The sequence below is a fragment of the Centroberyx affinis genome, unplaced genomic scaffold, assembly GCF_046629955.1.
Source record: "Centroberyx affinis isolate AG114_WGS23_722 - 3 ecotype Tasmania unplaced genomic scaffold, CSIRO-AGI_Caff_v1 ptg003958l_1, whole genome shotgun sequence".
In the NCBI taxonomy this organism is placed as follows: Eukaryota; Metazoa; Chordata; class Actinopteri; order Beryciformes; family Berycidae; genus Centroberyx; species Centroberyx affinis.
Genome location: NW_027281780.1, coordinates 349,416 through 366,477, shown reverse-complemented (window position 1 = coordinate 366,477; position 17,062 = coordinate 349,416). Strand labels below are relative to the sequence as shown.

At 40.3% G+C, this 17,062-nt stretch overlaps 2 protein-coding genes across 3 annotated transcripts; one reads left to right on the top strand and one right to left on the bottom strand.

Moving 5' to 3' along the window:
* Positions 1-54: 54 nt before the first annotated feature.
* On the bottom strand, positions 55-8,507 carry LOC139663226 (protein adenylyltransferase SelO-like). Of its 2 annotated transcripts, none has more exons than XM_071541842.1 (19): positions 7,781-8,507; positions 6,834-6,952; positions 6,600-6,731; positions 6,413-6,477; positions 6,262-6,318; positions 4,840-4,938; positions 4,071-4,138; positions 3,797-3,884; positions 3,611-3,680; positions 3,226-3,298; positions 3,063-3,146; positions 2,808-2,937; positions 2,312-2,356; positions 2,109-2,190; positions 1,904-1,996; positions 1,653-1,729; positions 1,212-1,255; positions 948-1,027; positions 55-838 (listed from the first exon to the last, which is right to left on the bottom strand). In XM_071541842.1, the coding sequence occupies exons 1-19, from the start codon at positions 8,010-8,012 to the stop codon at positions 716-718; spliced, it is 1,761 nt and encodes a 586-aa protein (XP_071397943.1). In that variant the 5' UTR covers positions 8,013-8,507; the 3' UTR covers positions 55-715. The 2 variants fall into 2 exon arrangements, with proteins under 2 accessions (XP_071397943.1, XP_071397944.1); XM_071541843.1 differs by having other exon boundaries at positions 6,600-6,728.
* A 118-nt stretch (positions 8,508-8,625) lies between these two features.
* On the top strand, positions 8,626-16,289 carry pdss1 (prenyl (decaprenyl) diphosphate synthase, subunit 1). The gene is made up of 11 exons (XM_071541837.1): positions 8,626-8,766; positions 10,359-10,417; positions 10,544-10,676; positions 11,319-11,449; positions 11,667-11,808; positions 12,397-12,508; positions 12,965-13,074; positions 13,178-13,258; positions 13,529-13,642; positions 13,927-14,007; positions 14,615-16,289. The coding sequence occupies exons 1-11, from the start codon at positions 8,626-8,628 to the stop codon at positions 14,753-14,755; spliced, it is 1,245 nt and encodes a 414-aa protein (XP_071397938.1). The 3' UTR covers positions 14,756-16,289.
* Positions 16,290-17,062: the final 773 nt, after the last annotated feature.

The window sequence follows — 17,062 nt, the reverse complement described above, 5'->3', positions numbered from 1 at the left end:
AAATCTGAACATCATTTCTTATTGGATTGAATTAACAGGTCCATGTCCTGCTGTCATCATGGAAAACCGGCTGCCATTGGCTGTTTAAAACACATGATATATGACATAACTCTGAAGCCACACCCCCCTGGATTCCATTTCACAACCAATCAATGTTATTCCTCTGCAATGCCATACAATCCTCAGACACTGAGCCTGGTTTTCATTCGAAAATCATTCATATGTGTGTGTTTGGGAGAGATGTTATGAATATCTGACACCATCAAAAGGATAAAATCTCTTATATCAACCTGGATCCACAAAAAGCATCATGATTCAAGCTATTACAAATTCATTACAACATGAGTGCTTCCAATGCAGCATCATCTTCGTCTTTATTTTGATGTTTGTCTTGAATTACATGATGTAGGCAGCTGACAAAAAAAGCTTCATTGATAATCAAAATGTGATATTTATGTGCAAAATCCTGAGAGTTCAGTTCTTCTCCCCTGGTGTGGCTATGAGAACTGTCTCTGATAGTCTTCCTCATTGATTCTCTGTCACTATATCCATAAACAGAGCGTAAACTTAAAGAGAACAAAAGTAAAAACAGCCACAACCTTGACATTTCAGACCAAATCTGTTCAGTCTTCCAACACACTGCTCGTCCCACATGCACCGCAGAAACTCAGCCATACGTCTTCTTCGATCTAGCATCTTGCCACTGAGGAGTCACTCAAGAGGAACAGCTGACCTTTAACCTCTTAGACCACAGTGGGGGTCTTGCTGCATAGCCCGCCTCCTCTGCAGTCTCTTGTGTAACATAGGGGAATGACAGAGTGCGGTGTAGTAGCTCCACCTAGTGGGAATGAACGGACACAGGATATGCTGCTAAAACCCCATAGAAATGTAAAGGGTCATTGCTTCTGGTTTAGATTCTAAAGAACAAAATATTGTCATTTGCATACCTCAGAAAAATCATTGATCTCAGCTTTCCTGATAGCTGACTCCGCCATCCAGTTCCTCAGTATGTATCTAGGATTTACATCTGCAGGAATTATGAAAATTAGACAAGATGAATAGCCATTTCGTTATTTCAAGGTAAAACATCATCACAAAACAGCCATCTGTAAAAATGAATGCCTCACTATGACAATAAATCAGATTTCTAATACTCAGATCTGTCATGGTTGAATGGCAATCAACATCCCCATGTCCATTTTGTGGCTTACTTTTCATTCTGCGCTGACGATCCTCATCACAGTCATTTATTTGCCTGAATAGATTAAAAACACAAAACAATCAAAATCCCAAAACTGATTTTATAAACTATATTAACCAAAATCATTATGATCCGTATACAAAGGGTTATGAGGGAATATAGTATTTTCATACACAAAAGTAGGATCTTCCTGGGCAAACTTTTCATATACTTCTTGTTGAAGCAAATAAAGGGATAAAGGGCTATATAAATAAACTTGACTTGACTTGACACAAAGATCTGGTACACAAGTTGCATGAAGGATTCAGTACTTTTCCACTCTGCAAACACATACACACTAAAGAAAGAATGATATACTTAATACATATAAATGATCAAAGCTTACTTTCTTCCACACTTCTCATCAAAGCATATGAAACTCACTGGGACTAGGCCTGACATCACAGCTTACCCTCTGAGCCGGAGCAGGTACAGGCTGAGCCAATGAGAGAAGAGCTTGTGGGACGACAGGTCATCAAGAGCCCACATCTGATACAGAGAGAAGAGTTATCTCGATTCAGTAGTACTGGACACACTGTTTGCCTGACAGGTGATCTCTGGGAAGTGCAGTGCAGTAACACCACAGCAATGAACGCTCATAATCAAAGATGTCGCAAAAATCAAAACATGGATATCGCAGATTAACATTTCAGGGGTTATTACCTGTGTGAAGTCCCTGTTGTGAAGCTGCTGGGCTGAAGCTTCACTAAGCTGCCTGAAGGTCATGGTGAAGTCTGAGCGTGTGTCCTCCATCAGCTAGGGATGCACAGTGAAACAAATACCATATGTAAACAGCCACTAAGAATAACTTCCTTTGATAGACTAAGATGAACTGTCAGCCATTAAAGTAAGCATGCAGATTACTTGCCTTAAGCAGGAATGCAATGAGATAGCCATCATCCTCTTCCTCACTAAGAAGCCCCAGCTTCGCCTTAAACAGCTGATGGAACCTGAAATCCACTAATGAGGTTAGAAAGTAATACTAACACATCACGGTTTAATGCAGTAGATTCTGTGATATAGCATAAAGGACAAGACAGAGAAAGATAAACATGGTCACATGGAGCTTACCTCATCTGGTAAATATCACCGTAGCCTTTTAAAATAGTTTTAGCCCTGGACAAAGACAAAGACAAAGACAAAGAAAGAAGAAGACAAAGAAAGTAGAGATATCAAAAAGACAAAGAAAGAAGAAGACAAAGAAAGTAGAGATAGCAATTTAGGCTAATCGTTACACTGAAACTATCTTTAATTTAAAGGCCACAATATCCAGTATCTGCAGGGGGTTGACAGGGTCATTGATACCAATCAATACCAATGACTTAACGATTGATTTGCAGGTGCTGAGCTTCTGGCTTTCAAAACTCACTTCTAGCCCTTACTCTCTGTTTTCTCTCTGGAACAAAAACCCCACTCACTGAAATTTCAAGACACTCCCAATCCACTTGTGTAGGAGGTAATAAGTTCAATGTTGTTGCAATTCCTACTTGTCACCAGTAGAAGGTTTATAAAGGTAATAGATTACTTGATGCCCCTTTAAGACAAATCAATATCATGGTATATTTACCCCTGCCCCTGTTTGAGGGTGAGCACTGGACTAAGAGCCCCGAGCAGCTTCTCCAGGTTGAACAGGCCGACGTTGGCCTGAGCTCCGATGCTGTACCTCCCCTCATCGTCAGACGTGTTCGGGACAAAATCTGCAGAGAGCAAAACACTCCGCTTGATATTTTACAAAAGACACTAAAAACAGGAGAAAGAGAGGAAAGGAAAATGAAAGCAACTTTAAATGATATAAAAAACAGACAGACTACACTGGACATACCAGGGTCATATGACTCCATGAAGCCAAATGGTCCATAGTCAACGGTGATAGACAGGAGACTGAAGTTGTCTGTGTTGCACACGCCTGTTGTTGACACACAATAGATATCAATAGAGGTCGGTACAAGCTGTGTGATAAAATGATCATCAAATCGGGTTCTCACCATGTGCAAACCCAACTGACATCCACTGGGCAATCAGATGAGCCGTTTCATTTACCACCATGGTATAAAACACCTAGGAAAACACACAGCATGCAACAGTGAGGAATTCATAATATACAGTATAATGCTTACAGACAACTTACATTGTCACTATGGCCACGGAGCTACTGTATTGTGTATTCAACTTTAGCATGAACTTAAAATGGAAGAAAAACAATGGCAACCTGAATTGTTGAGAGCCCCTTTGCCAAATACTTATTCACATCAATGGTACTGAACTCACTGTATGCTTATGTTTAGTAGTTTGACTTCAGAAGTCTAGGGTGGAGGGAAGGTGTCTTATTTTTGGAAAGAATAATAATTACATAATTTTCTCATGACTCACCAAATATTTATCTGGGGCAGCTGAATTGATGGAAGGAAAATGTTCTTCAATCACAAAGTTCAACAGTTTTCTAAAAGCAACAGGACAATAAATTGGCGTTATATGTCACAGTATATGCAGTGGGAAGCCATAGCCTGAAACAGTCATTGAATTTCTAAAGGGATCCGATAAAGCGACCGGTCTAACCTCAGAAGATCTAACTCTCCGTATTGAGCCAAGATTTCTAACGATCCGATCCGAAACCATGACTTGGCCAGCCGGAGAACAACAGCTCCTGGGGATGAAAACCAAAATACTCAACTGTGATGCAGATCATGTCAATGGAGAAAACATTCAACTACTATGGAACGGATAATGGAAACAGTCATTGTAAATGATACCATATATGATGAGAAATTAAATGCAACAGTACATGAATAAAGTCAAAGTTTTGGAGTATTTTTGCATGAGTTTGCAGTACCTCTCTCTGTCTTCACATTGCCATTGTAGAACTGATCCCTCCATACTGGTTCCTCACTCACGATAAGACTGAAACAAAAGCAATAACACATTATCAGCTCAAACACAGTAACGACTCAACAAAACAATCAAAAGGTCAGGAGAACGTCACGCTCCTGGCTCCTAGATTAAAATTCCTTCCAAAACACGTTTGCCCTTTTGCAGGCGTCAAATACACTTTACCAGCTGTCAAAATCTTTAAGTAGGTAGTTCATCTTAGTTTATCAAGCTTCATGGCTGATGAGTTCTTCCTCCAGAGATATGAATGTTAACAGCCTTCTACAAACCTGTCTGCTCTACAGGATTGGAAAAACGCAGGTCTGCAAAAGTCTGGAAAAGTTTGGGAATTGGACAACAAGTCTGGTAAAGTATGGGAAAATATCTTCTAGCTGTCCCAGTCCTTTGCCATATTGATATTTCTGGTTGTGAAGGAACATCTTCAGCTATAGAGTGACATGGCCTAGCTGACAGTCATACTTCCCAATGACTATCAATATACATCTTACTGGACACTCACCAAATTCTTCAAATCCAGCCAAGACATTAAGGTCTGCAAAATTTTGAAGGAATCCTGGTTTTAATCATCTATCTAACCCACAAATCCAGTCTTTCAGTATTTATACATGGGTTATAATCAGTCTCTTGATTCACCATTAGGCCCAAATGTTTTGCACAGACAGGAAATATTAGGCCTGTCTGCCACCATTTCTTCACCTCTGTCCCTCTCTCACCTTGCAGCTCTGCTGGTGGGAACGCCCAGGGAATGCAGAGCTTCACTGCACAGGAATTCCCTGACTGAGGAGCGGATCACAGCTCGACCGTCTCCTGACCTGCGGTGACATGCATGTTAAAGATGGAGTCAGACAGGGGTACAGAGTACATCAAATGAAAAACAAGAATGTGTTTTTGTCCTGCGTTTATTCTTGAATTTTAAAGCTGCTCCTCCCCAGGAAGGATTTTTATGCAAAAATACACTTGCCTTATGAGCCTAAATCACAAACTGGGGCTACAAGAGAAGCGCCCCATCCCCCTTAACTAAGACCCTGTAGATCCAGGTATGGAATCAGGTATCTGGTGTTTGGTATCTTTTTTTATAAGGCATCACAGACCGGTCGGGTTGGTAAACATGAGTGCGCTGTGTGCAGTTTACTGATGTCATGTAACATGATTTCTGGGTACTGAAGTTCACATTTTTAAAATAGTTACTTCTCACAGACATTTGAAGCCGCCAGCAAAGTTGCCTACTTCAGCTTTAAAATCTCTTTTGTTCTTGATATATATCACTTGTGCCAAGACAAATAATCTTGTTTCAAACATTTGAACAAAGTGACACAAAACAATTTGAATTAATCTGAAACAATTTAAGAAATGATACACCAACATAGCCACGCTAGGAGACAGTCTATCCATAATGTAACCAAGAGGTGTGATGAAGGACCTGAGCTAAAAAATTAACAACATAAATGTTTTCTTAATACAAGATTAAAAGAGAACATGTGTTTTCAGAAAAATGGCAAGTGATTTTATCTTGTTTCCAGACCTATCAAGCGTATTTCATGATATTTTTAGTTGATAATAAAAAAGAAAAACTAGGACCTAGTTTTTCTTTTTCATTATCAACTACTTTAAGGATCCAGCACCCAGTTGCCATGGTATTATCGTGAGTTGAGCGCGTTGTATCTTATTTTTTTTATGATATTTTTAGTCAAATTATCTCACTGCACTGGCAAATAATCTTGCTAATTTCATTAAATTTCACTTGATTCATGCCAATATGAATTATTTCAAGAAATCATCATAAAGCAATGAGGAAAATCTGGAAACAAGACAATTTAACTTGTACCAAGTAAATGTCCTGAAACAAGTTACATTATCCTGAGAAAAAAAAAGTCTAAATTGTTGAAACTGCTAAAATGATCTGCCAGTGCAGTAAGATGATTTCACAAAAAAAAAAAATCCTAAAATATGCTTGATAAATCTGGATACAAGATTAAATAACTTAACAAGTCATTTTTTGCAGTGTAACAGCAAATACATTTGTAGACTTTTTCTTTTTCCTGGAAGTTCTCACCCCAGTAGGGCAAGATACTGTAGAGGCCACACTGAAGATCAGTCAAGAGGGAAGAAAAAGAGGAGAAAAAGGTGCAACATACCTTGAGTATGGAGTTTTCCCGGAGCCTTTAAGCTGGAGTTCCCATATTTCTCCCTTCCTGCAAAATGGCACATATCAAAACGAGAATAAGTTAGGGCTTCAACAAGAGAACAGCTTCTTATATACAGTATAAGATTTAAAATTACACTCACCTGTTGGTATACTGACCAAGGGAATGTGCCCGGCCATCTCCCAGCTGACCTGCCCAGTAACCAAACTATTCAAGAAGAGGGAGATGGAGAGTAGTATTCATGAATAATTCCCAAAGAGGACATTTCATTAAATAAATGCAATATAACAACACCTATTCTAACTGTAAAATCTCAAGACAAACTGTACCTGATGACCCCCATATCTGTGTGCTAGAGGGACAGATCCTGGCAGCAGTCTCCCTCCACTGGCATAATGCAGGAAATCATCTGAACGGGTGACAGCAACGTCCAAATCTAAGATACCCTCGATGACGTCCTGCTGAGACAAATCAATCATTTCAGGGAGATATAAGTGAGTTTCCTTTGTTTTTTTCACAGCACTCTAACACACAGTCAAAACTGGATAATGTTACAACATCACCTTAGAAACTGCTGCGAGTCTTAGCAGGCCTTTCAGCGGAGTCGGAATGGATTTGGAGAAAACACAGTTCTTCACCGTGCGGACGAAGTTGCCGTCAACCTCATCGACTGGGAAAGCTTCTGCGGAGAAGAAAGAGTGGTGACAACATTAAATCTTACCTTTGGACGTAGGGCTGGGCGATAATTCAATATTATTGTTTATCGTATTTCAGTGGAATCATATGGTGATTTTGGGATATCGTGACGCACAATCCTGCTGTCTAAACTCATGATAATGAGCAAATTTTATTTAAAAACTCTGACAAAATTAGGTATGGTAGGAATATTATTTGAAAATTTCAGTTTTGTTTGACATCACAACAGGATGAGCATGAATTAGATTTTTTAACATGTGAATTTGCATGTGAGAGCCATATTGTGATATATATATATATATATATATATATGTATATATATTTATATGTATATATCGATATCGAGAAAAATCCTTATGAGTATCATGATATTGATTTCAACCATATCGCCCAGCCCTATTTGTGTGTATAAAAATATTGTACTGCTCTGTGTATACTGAACTGTAAAGACATTAGAGCTGCAACGATTAATCGATTAGTTGTCAACTATTAAATTAATCACCAACTATTTTGATAATCGATTAATCGGTTTGAGTAATTTTTTAAGAAAAACAAGTCAAAATTCTCTGATTCAAGTTTCTTAAATGTGAATATTTTCTGGTTTCTTTACTCCTCTGTGACAGTAAACTGAATATCTTTGGGTTGTGGACAAAACAAGACATTTGAGGACGTCATCTTGGGCTTTGGGAAACACTGATCGACATTTTTCACCATTTTCTGACATTATAAACAACTGATCGATTAATCGAGAAAATAATCGACAATGAAAAAAATCGTTAGTTGCAGCCCTAAAAGACATAAGAATGAATTTTACCTATGAGCTTCTCACAAGACACTTTGAACTGGTCCAAGTCATGTTTGTGGTTTGCTAAACTCGTGTTCAGTCTGGATGTGACAGTGTGTTGGGACAGCTGGCTGTTGGACGCCGTGTCATCATGACTGTGGCAGTCTCGCTCAGCGCTTTCACAAAACTCCAGTACATATACAGGCTTGAAGTTGGCCGCTGCCACCAGAAAACAGACTAATATATTGTGGAAACTACACATTGTCAGCAACTACACAAAATGCAGCCTGAAAACCTGACAGGCAACGAGCTGATCAGCAGTATAAGCAGTGATCTAGTGGTAAATAAAAAGGACTAGTACGACCTTCAGTTGGTCATCATCATAAGGCAACACTAATATAAACAAACACAAATCAATTACACTTCCAGAAAAGCATTCATTTATGTTGTTTTCTTCCTATCTTCGTGCAACTTTAAACAGTTTAACACTACTAACTACTTACGTATGAGTTTACATATAAAGATGTCATCCTAAAAAGATGGATAAACTGGTTAGGTAACTTGAATTTAGGTAGGTTTATCCTCCACTAACGTCCTACTAGTTTACTACTTCTAGTTTAAAAAATGTAAAATAATCTTCCCAAGAGATAAATAGCAGGATATATTTTCCATCTTCAGCTTACAAAACAACCACAGTCTTAATCTACCGCCGCATCCCCGACAAAAGTTTACTTTTATAAGCATCCTCTCTCTTGTTTCTGAGTACACTTCCCTGTTATGAAACGTCATCACACGTCGCCCGCTACTAAACTGTCTTCCGCTTCCTGTGCAATTTTATAACCCGTCCTGACTCGTCGGGATGCGTGCTGTGGAACATGGCGGTTCCGTGGAGGCAATGTCGGAGATGGAGTACACACTGTACGAGCACGAGTTTATTTGAAACCATATGCCATTTTACCGGCAGGCCCGCTTCTTTCTCCGCGTCGTCTTGGAGACGGACGGGAGCGGCGGACGAGGTGAGTTTTTGTGTGTTTTTTAGCGGTTGACGCCGGGCCGGGAGGGCGTACTGTCAAACCCAAGAAGGTCACACACACACACCGCGCGGAGCTGTCACTCGGTCTCAATGAATGGGAGTCCCGGCTCGGCTTGAGCGGCTGTGTTTAGTGTCCAGTCAGCGGTCTTTCCTCTGAATACAACTGTCATTTTTTTTTTGTCTTTGGCAATAGTTTCTCAACATGTGGAAATGAACGGTGTCTAGATCCGGGAGGGTCTCTGCTGGTTCCTCTGCTGCTTGCAGTCACGATTTAAAGGTCAAGTCCTGCGCTTGACATTGCAGGACTATTGCACTAATCCCTATCATTTACTTTGTCAGCTGTCCTCCTAACCCTATAACCACATAGTGTAGAAGAGTAAGTCTTCATTCATTCATTTAGGTTTTGGTATAGGCATGTTTGGTCAGTTATAGCCCATGGTCATCATCTTTCAGTAAACCTATCCTCAATGGCAAGCTACCGCATAATCTCTTTTAACGTTAGGCATGGGACGATATGAAAATTTAATGTCACGATTATCTTGGCCAAAATAATTGCGATTCACGATATTATCCCGATAATCATGAAAATATGCTTAAAACTCTTAAAATGGCCACATATATAGGACACATATCTTTTTTTGTGAACATAATTTTTAGTGAAAAACAAAACAAGCTCTCGCCAACACCCAGCAGGTAATCATAATGAGAGAAAAAAAATCCATTAATAATAATAATCTACCTATCAACCTGATATCCAAGCATTCACATGGTTCAATTAGTTATGTGTTGTAAATGCACAGTAAATGAATAACTTGTTTTGTTTTCAGATCACACAGACAGAGGTACAGCAAGGACAGCAGAGTGAATGCAAAAAAAAACCAAAAACGATCAAACAATCTTAAACTCACGCTCATGTGAGGATATTCCTGATTATCCCGATAATGGAAATTCACCAAGATAAAATTATCTTGAGTGTTTTTATCGCGATAAAAGATAAAATCTTATATCCTCCCATCCCTAATCTCTTGTCACCTGGTTTGTCAAAGAGGCTGATATGCTTATAAAGAGATAACAAGCTGTAAGATTGAAAACCTCCATTGAGAAAAAAGTAAAATCTTTAGCTGTATGCACAAAGTCTAACGCTCTCTAAATCCAGCAAGGAGGGAAGAGCTTGAAATTTAAAAAAGCCTTTATTGCCACGCCAACATGTTTCGACCATAAGGTTTTCATCAAAGTCCTTATGGTTGAAAGGCTTTGGCTCTAAGCCGTGACAATACAGGCTTTTTAAATTTGAAGCGTTTAGTTTCTTCCCTCCTTACTGGATACTGGATTTAGAGAGCCTTGGACTTTGTACTTACAGTGTTTACTTTTTTTTCCTCAGTGGAAGCTTTCAATCTTAGAGCTAGTATCTCAGTTTTCTACAGATTTGATTCCTGTTGCCAACGAATCACCAATAAACCCTAAGGACTTAGGCTAATCCACAAGAGCACCAAGTGTTACTTCTCTCTGCCAGGTTAATGTGCTTGTGTTGGGCTGAAGTCATTCATTCATTGGTGTCATTATTTTTCCTTTCAGGGCCTGCAGGCAGCACAACCTGCACACACCAACTCAACCTTTAGCTCATCTTTTACCAGGTGAGCTGTGATGCGGTCAGCCTAAAGCCATAGACTACTATACTACTATATTTCTGTACATTATCATATTGGTCACCTTATTTCTCAATGATACCTACTGTTTGTATGTTTCCCCCCCCCCCCCAGGCACAAATCAAGGCTGCTGTTCCCCACACCACAGCTTTGCTGTTGCAGAAGGATACACAGCGATGCGAAGCTGAAAGACCCCTTCACACTAGCTCAGAAAGACCTGACACATTTGTATGATGACATCAGAAAGGTAGTCGCATTCCCGTATTTCATCATCAGAATAAAAATGAAAGTAAATTTGCATAAGGAATTTGACTTGGAGGGTTGCTCCTAGAGGTCAAATTAAACATTAAACATAAACGAATACAAAATTATAGAGGTGGTTAAGTAGTATAAAGTATTTGTACAAAGTAGTATATAAAATAAATAAAGCGTAAATATAAAATTACTTTACTTTAACTCATTTGGTTTCATATCATCAAATCCTCATTTTGGTTTCAGTTATGCCATGCTCTTAGCTTCATTCCTCATATGCCTTGTTTCTGAAATTGGATTAAATTTGACCGAAATTGACATTTTGAGGCCTGGTAAACTGGACAAAAATACCTGCTCCTTTGTTCTTGGTGGCCTCACACCTGCTATGTGGAAATATGTGTTAGGCTAGTTAAGCATCCAGGCAGCAGAAGTTTGGATGAAGTTTGATTTGACTGGCTCACTGTCAGAGAGGGTGTATGGTGGGCAGCAGGTCAAAGTTTGCAACAGACTGACTGACTCTTACTGATTTATCCATCAAGACAAACCGGCATTTGGCGCTTGGCGGGTGCTAATTTCTGACCTTGATTGATTGTAAAAGAATTAAAAGAGGTGTGTTTTGTTCTTCTGTGCTGCACAGGAGCTGCTAGTGTCCAAAGCAGAGCTGAAGTCCCTGTGTGACTACTACTTTGATGGGAAGGGCAAAGCCTTCCGACCAATGATAGTTGTCCTGATGGCCCGGGCGCTCAACATCCACAGCAACAGAGACGGGTGAGACATCAGTGCTACATGTGCTCACTGTAGACCTACTGATCACAAAGAAATATTTACCGATCCACCGTTTACATACAACTATCCACAAGTGACCTGGGATAACACACTGGCACCGCACCCTGTGATAGCTCTTTTTATTATTATATGAAGTGTGATGCACAGTATTGTTTCACCTGACTTCACACAATTTGTCGTCTCTGTCTCCTCTCTGTAGAGATTTGCTCCCAGGGCAAAGGTCCATAGCTATGATCTCAGAGATGATTCACACTGCCAGCCTGGTGCACGATGACGTCATCGATGGATCGGACAAGCGGAGGGGGAAGAACACTATCAATGATGTGTGGGGCGAAAGAAAGGTGTGGGGAAATTAAATCAGTGGCTAGCAAGCCGGCCGGCAAGTTTACTCTGCTGTCACCTGTATTTGGAAAACACTTTTCTACCTTTTCTCCTTGTTAGAGATGAGATGAGATGAGATAAGATGAGATAAGATAAGATAAGATAAGATAAGATAGCACTTTATTGATCCCCTTGGGGAAATTCAGGAAAATGTGAAAACCTTGTAACTCCAATTTAGGTGATTTTTTATGTTTTCACTTCACTTGAAGGATTTGCATGGTCTTCTACATACAAGGTTACAAGATACAAGGTTTTCACCTGACAGCGATGATATATCTGTTGTCAGGGTGCTGTGGCTCTGACTCACGCACTCCTGACTATTGATTGTAATGTTGGTGAAGTTGGAATTTGAGCCCGTTCTATTGTTAAACTCATTGTAAGCCGCTCTGCATAAGAGCGTCAGTTAAATTCCTAAAACAGACATCCACATGCTTTCTCCTTGTGAAAAGGCTTATATTTTCTTAAAATTATGTTGCTCTAGAGTATTTGTATGACACCGATAATACTGTTGACGCTTGAAATGACTAAGTGTAGTTTTTACTTTCCAGGCTATCTTGGCAGGAGATTTCATCCTCTCGGCTGCCTCCATGGTGATGGCCCGTATTGGAAGCAACACAGTGGTATCAGTGATGTCACAGATCATAGAGGACCTGGTGCGAGGTACAGCACTCAAATCGTATCATATCATATTATATCATATCATATCATTTTGCGAACTTCATCAATGAAAAGTTGTACTTAAAGCTGCACAAGGCAACTTTTGCATCGGCGGCTCCAAATGCCAGCAAGAGGTAACTGTTTGAAAAATTTGGACTTCATTAACCGGAAATCCTGTTATGTGACATCAGTAAACTGCACACAGGATACTTTATACCAAAGGATACCAAAGGATACAAAGGGACTAGAGAGTGATTTTGGGCAAATAGGGCAAATCTCAATTAGTGGCGTTGGGACAGTCTTCTCTATCGCAGCCCCACTTTGTGATTTAGGCTGATAAAACCGGTGTATTTCTACATAAAAATCTTGCCTAGTGCTTTAACTATTACATTTTCACAAGATGTCTTTCTGCCCATACAAAAAACACGGTTCCCTAATCCATGATGACTGTCCCTCCAGGTGAATTCATGCAGCTAGGTTCAAAGGAAAATGAGAACGAGAGATTTAAGCACTACCTCGAGAAAACCTTCAAGAAGACGGCGAGCCTTATTGCAAACAGTTGTAAAGCAGTATGTACGTTCTATCTCCACACAAATAACCCCGACATTGACAAAAGCCTTGTTTCCTGCATGTTAAAATTTTTTGTTGACTGGCTCTCCTCCTCCATTCAAGGTATCGGTTCAGGTTAATTCTGATCCTGAAGTCCATGAAATAGCCTATCAATATGGGAAGAATGTTGGCATTGCATTTCAGGTAATTCCTTTTAGCAGACTGAGTCTTATTTCTCATCTATTGTTGTCTTTATTTCTTATCGGCTAAATCATGTCAGCCATCTGTTATTCATTTGATAAGTGAAACCCAATGCTCCATTAAGGAATAACAAAGATTTCCTCTACTGGATGGCTCTTTCAGTACATTTGGAATAAATCCAGGACGTAATGGTATTGATAATTGCTTCGTAATTGATCTATCTGGTGAAGTATATGAACTCATAACATGGGTTTCTTTCTGTCCGTCCTCCAGCTGGTGGATGATGTGTTAGACTTCACATCGTGTGCCAATCAGCTGGGGAAGCCGTCGGCCGCGGACCTCAAACTGGGCCTGGCCACCGGACCGGTCCTCTTCGCTTGTCAGCAGGTGAGACTTGGCGTTGTTGGCATGTCAGGTGATCATATCGAGATGCGGTGCAGCTTATTTCAGCCCAAGAACAGGATAAAGAGGTCAAGGATAGGATAGAGAGAGGGGATATCTATTTTGGGGTTGGGAATACTAGTCTCCAGATGGCTGTGCTCCACAGTGTCTTCCTATTCATAGATACTGCACACATGTGAAACAAGCTCCTAGATCATACAGACACACACACCATGCTTCAGTCTGACTTAGCTCAGTCTTTAACTTCATTTGTTTTAAATTTGTTTCAGTTTCCTGAGCTCCATGCGATGATAATTAGACGGTTCAGCTCTAAAGGAGATGTAGATCGAGCCTGGCAGTATGTTCTCCAGGTAAGACCAATAATACAACAAGATGAAGGTCTGCTGGTTCTTAAAATCATAAATTGAGTCATCTAAATTCAAAGCCTAGAAAGGTCTTAAATACAGTTTACTGTACATTTTTGGGAAAAGTTGCTACCTGAAAATGTATCAATATTTCGAAAACACAGATGGTTCTATCCTCAATAACATATTGTGAAAGCAAAATGTCTTAATGTGACTCATAACTTTAATAATAACCCATAACATGCTTTGTATTTAAAAAAGCATTTGGTCAGGTTTTTAGATGCAAAGCAACTCATGGACCTGTAAAGTCACTCACGCAGCGCACAGCTTGATTTGCATATATTTCTTGGTGAATATGATGAAAACTCTGCACTCTTAGCTGACTGTGACTGAGGTGCAAAAAAAGTGCAAATTACCCTCACAATAAAATTCTGAACCTGTGTTTTTACTGGGCATTTCCCTGATAGGACTGTGTGCAACTATATGAATGAAAAGCAGGGCGTGGCTGGAAAAGAACCTGTGTGTTCAGTTCCCTGGGTAAACAATGAAAAAAATGTGACCTCCACTGTGATCTGAGCACTCTGCCTGTTGTCTGCTCTCTCTTCTCCCTCAGAGCGACGGGGTGGAACAGACCCACTACCTGGCCCGGCGCTACTGCCAGGAGGCCATCCGGCAGATCAGCATGCTCAGGCCCTCCGCGGAGCGAGACGCCCTCATCAGGCTCACTGAGATGGTGCTCACCAGAGACAAGTGATCCTCCGCCCACAGGCTTCACTTCAGGCAGCTACCTGTGACACACGAACCCCAGCCCTCCACCCCACTCTCCCACCCTGGTTGGGGTCGGACTCGTGGCAAAGAAGGGGAGAGTAGCGATGGGTGTTGGTTACGCTGCTGCTTCGTTTCGGAAGGACCCCTGCTGCTGGTTTTAGTGCCAACTGTGGCTAAATTGAGCAGCATAGCGATTTGTTACCGTTGTGACTTAAAAGGAAAAACACTTTACTGCCAGAATCAGAGCAAGGGGATCAAAACAACACGCAGGGGTCCCTCTGAACTGAGATCTGTTGTTTCACTTGACCCATGGCTCTCTCCACCCCTCTACACATGGGGCGGGGAGAGGGCGGTTTACTGAACAAATGAATGATACGACATATATGTATAAGTGGTTTTCAGTGCAACTTCTCTTTCTAAAGTCCCCATGAAATGAAAATCCCATCACTTTTACTTCCTGGAAAACAGAGTATCTTTCATGGTGTCTTCATGCTGCACTAGTAGGCGTAAATATTCATTTCTAACCAGTAAAACAATCCCGCCCCTCTGCACCCCTCCCATCAAATAAAACTGCCCTTCTCTCCCTGACTCATATTCAGTTGAGGCTGCGGCCACACTGATCCGTCTGAAAAAGGACAGAATTATTGACTGATAGATTTCTGTCCATTGGGCTGTTTTGGAGTGCGAACATGGTGGGAGAGGCAGAAAGTACAGTACTAGCTTCGCTCATAAAGGAGCTACTTTATAGAAAAAAGAAGTAACAGACTATACAGTATGAATTAAATAAGAAACTGACCTGGAAAACCTAAACAGAACAAATGTAGGAACGTCTCTGATTGGCTAAATGGACAGTGACAAATCTGTCTGTCCTGACAAAGTTCAACTGGGTCGAACTTTCTGTCTGTCAAAACGGATGGAAATCTGCCGGAGACGGACGTATCATCACCTCTCATTGAAAATGAATTGAAATGAATGAGACGGACAGACACAACGGATCAGTGTGGATCTGCATTGTGTCCCGCCCCAACATCCTGTTTCAACAGGAAGTAAAGATGGCATTTCATGGGGTTTTTAACTTGAAACTTCAAATTTCCTAAATGGTATCATAGTGACTGACGGATAGCACTGAAAACCACAACTTCACTCGACTGTCACTGCATACAGTACTGTAAATGCAGCTGCCTCCCACACCTCAGACTAGCTAACTGTGACTGTAACTCAATACAGTTCATTTCTTGCTAGTGCTGGGGTGTGATGGCGTTGCAGAGTCTATGTAATTCCAAATGAGATGGAAGAGCATCATTGTGATTGGTGTGTATGTGTGGATCTGTGTTATGACTTGAGAGATCCGTCCACACCATTTATAGGCCAAAAGTCATGTGTTTGTCATGTTGACTTGTATAAAAATGCAAAATGTTATGAGGATACTTCTGTAATGAAAAGTGACCTATAACAGCCAAGGCCTTAACATCCACAATGACCATATACTCACATTAAATTAAAAAGGTTTTTTTTTTTAAGTCAAGGCTCTGTTCTTTTTTGATTGCTGAGTGACCACAACCATGCCTGTTGTACATAGAATCGTTTATTATAAAAGACTGTACATTAATTTTTCAATTAACATATTATATATACAAATTAAGGGCAGAGAGAGAGAGAGAGAGATACGATTCAATATTTCTACCCATGAAATTGAGCTGGAACACTTAATTGTTTTTGTTGGATATACTAAAGCAAACAGACAAAATATCAAGGCATTAGCTGCAATATCCTGAAATGGTAAACGGTGACAAACGCAGTTAATGTTTGCAAGGATAAAGACTCCTGACTTCACTTTGCATTTGGAAAAACTCCCAACCTCAAAAGTCAAAAAACCGATAAGTCATGTTGTTACTAAAAAAAAACCTGATGTGTGCAAGTCAGAGGGGCGATGAAAGAACGTGAAATGGCATCGAGATTGATTTCTAGACCTGAGTTATGAAACCTAACCCATTGCAGTTCCTTGTTGCTGTGTGAAGACTGAGGAGGTATACGAGTTGTTATGTTGGTCTCCGTTGTATCTGAATGTATCTGAATTGTAAAACGGCAGTGTTAGGCATGACAAGTCCAGTCTAGTAACCCTGCATGACTTACCACCTACCATCCATCATAACCACAGTCCATTAATGCCAGTCACCAGGTGGGTTCTTATTAACCGACGGATTTTTGACTATCTACAGATTTTGTGTGGATTAGTAAAAAGTTAATAACAGTGATGTGACACAATCTTTAAAAAAAAAAAAAAAAAAAAAAG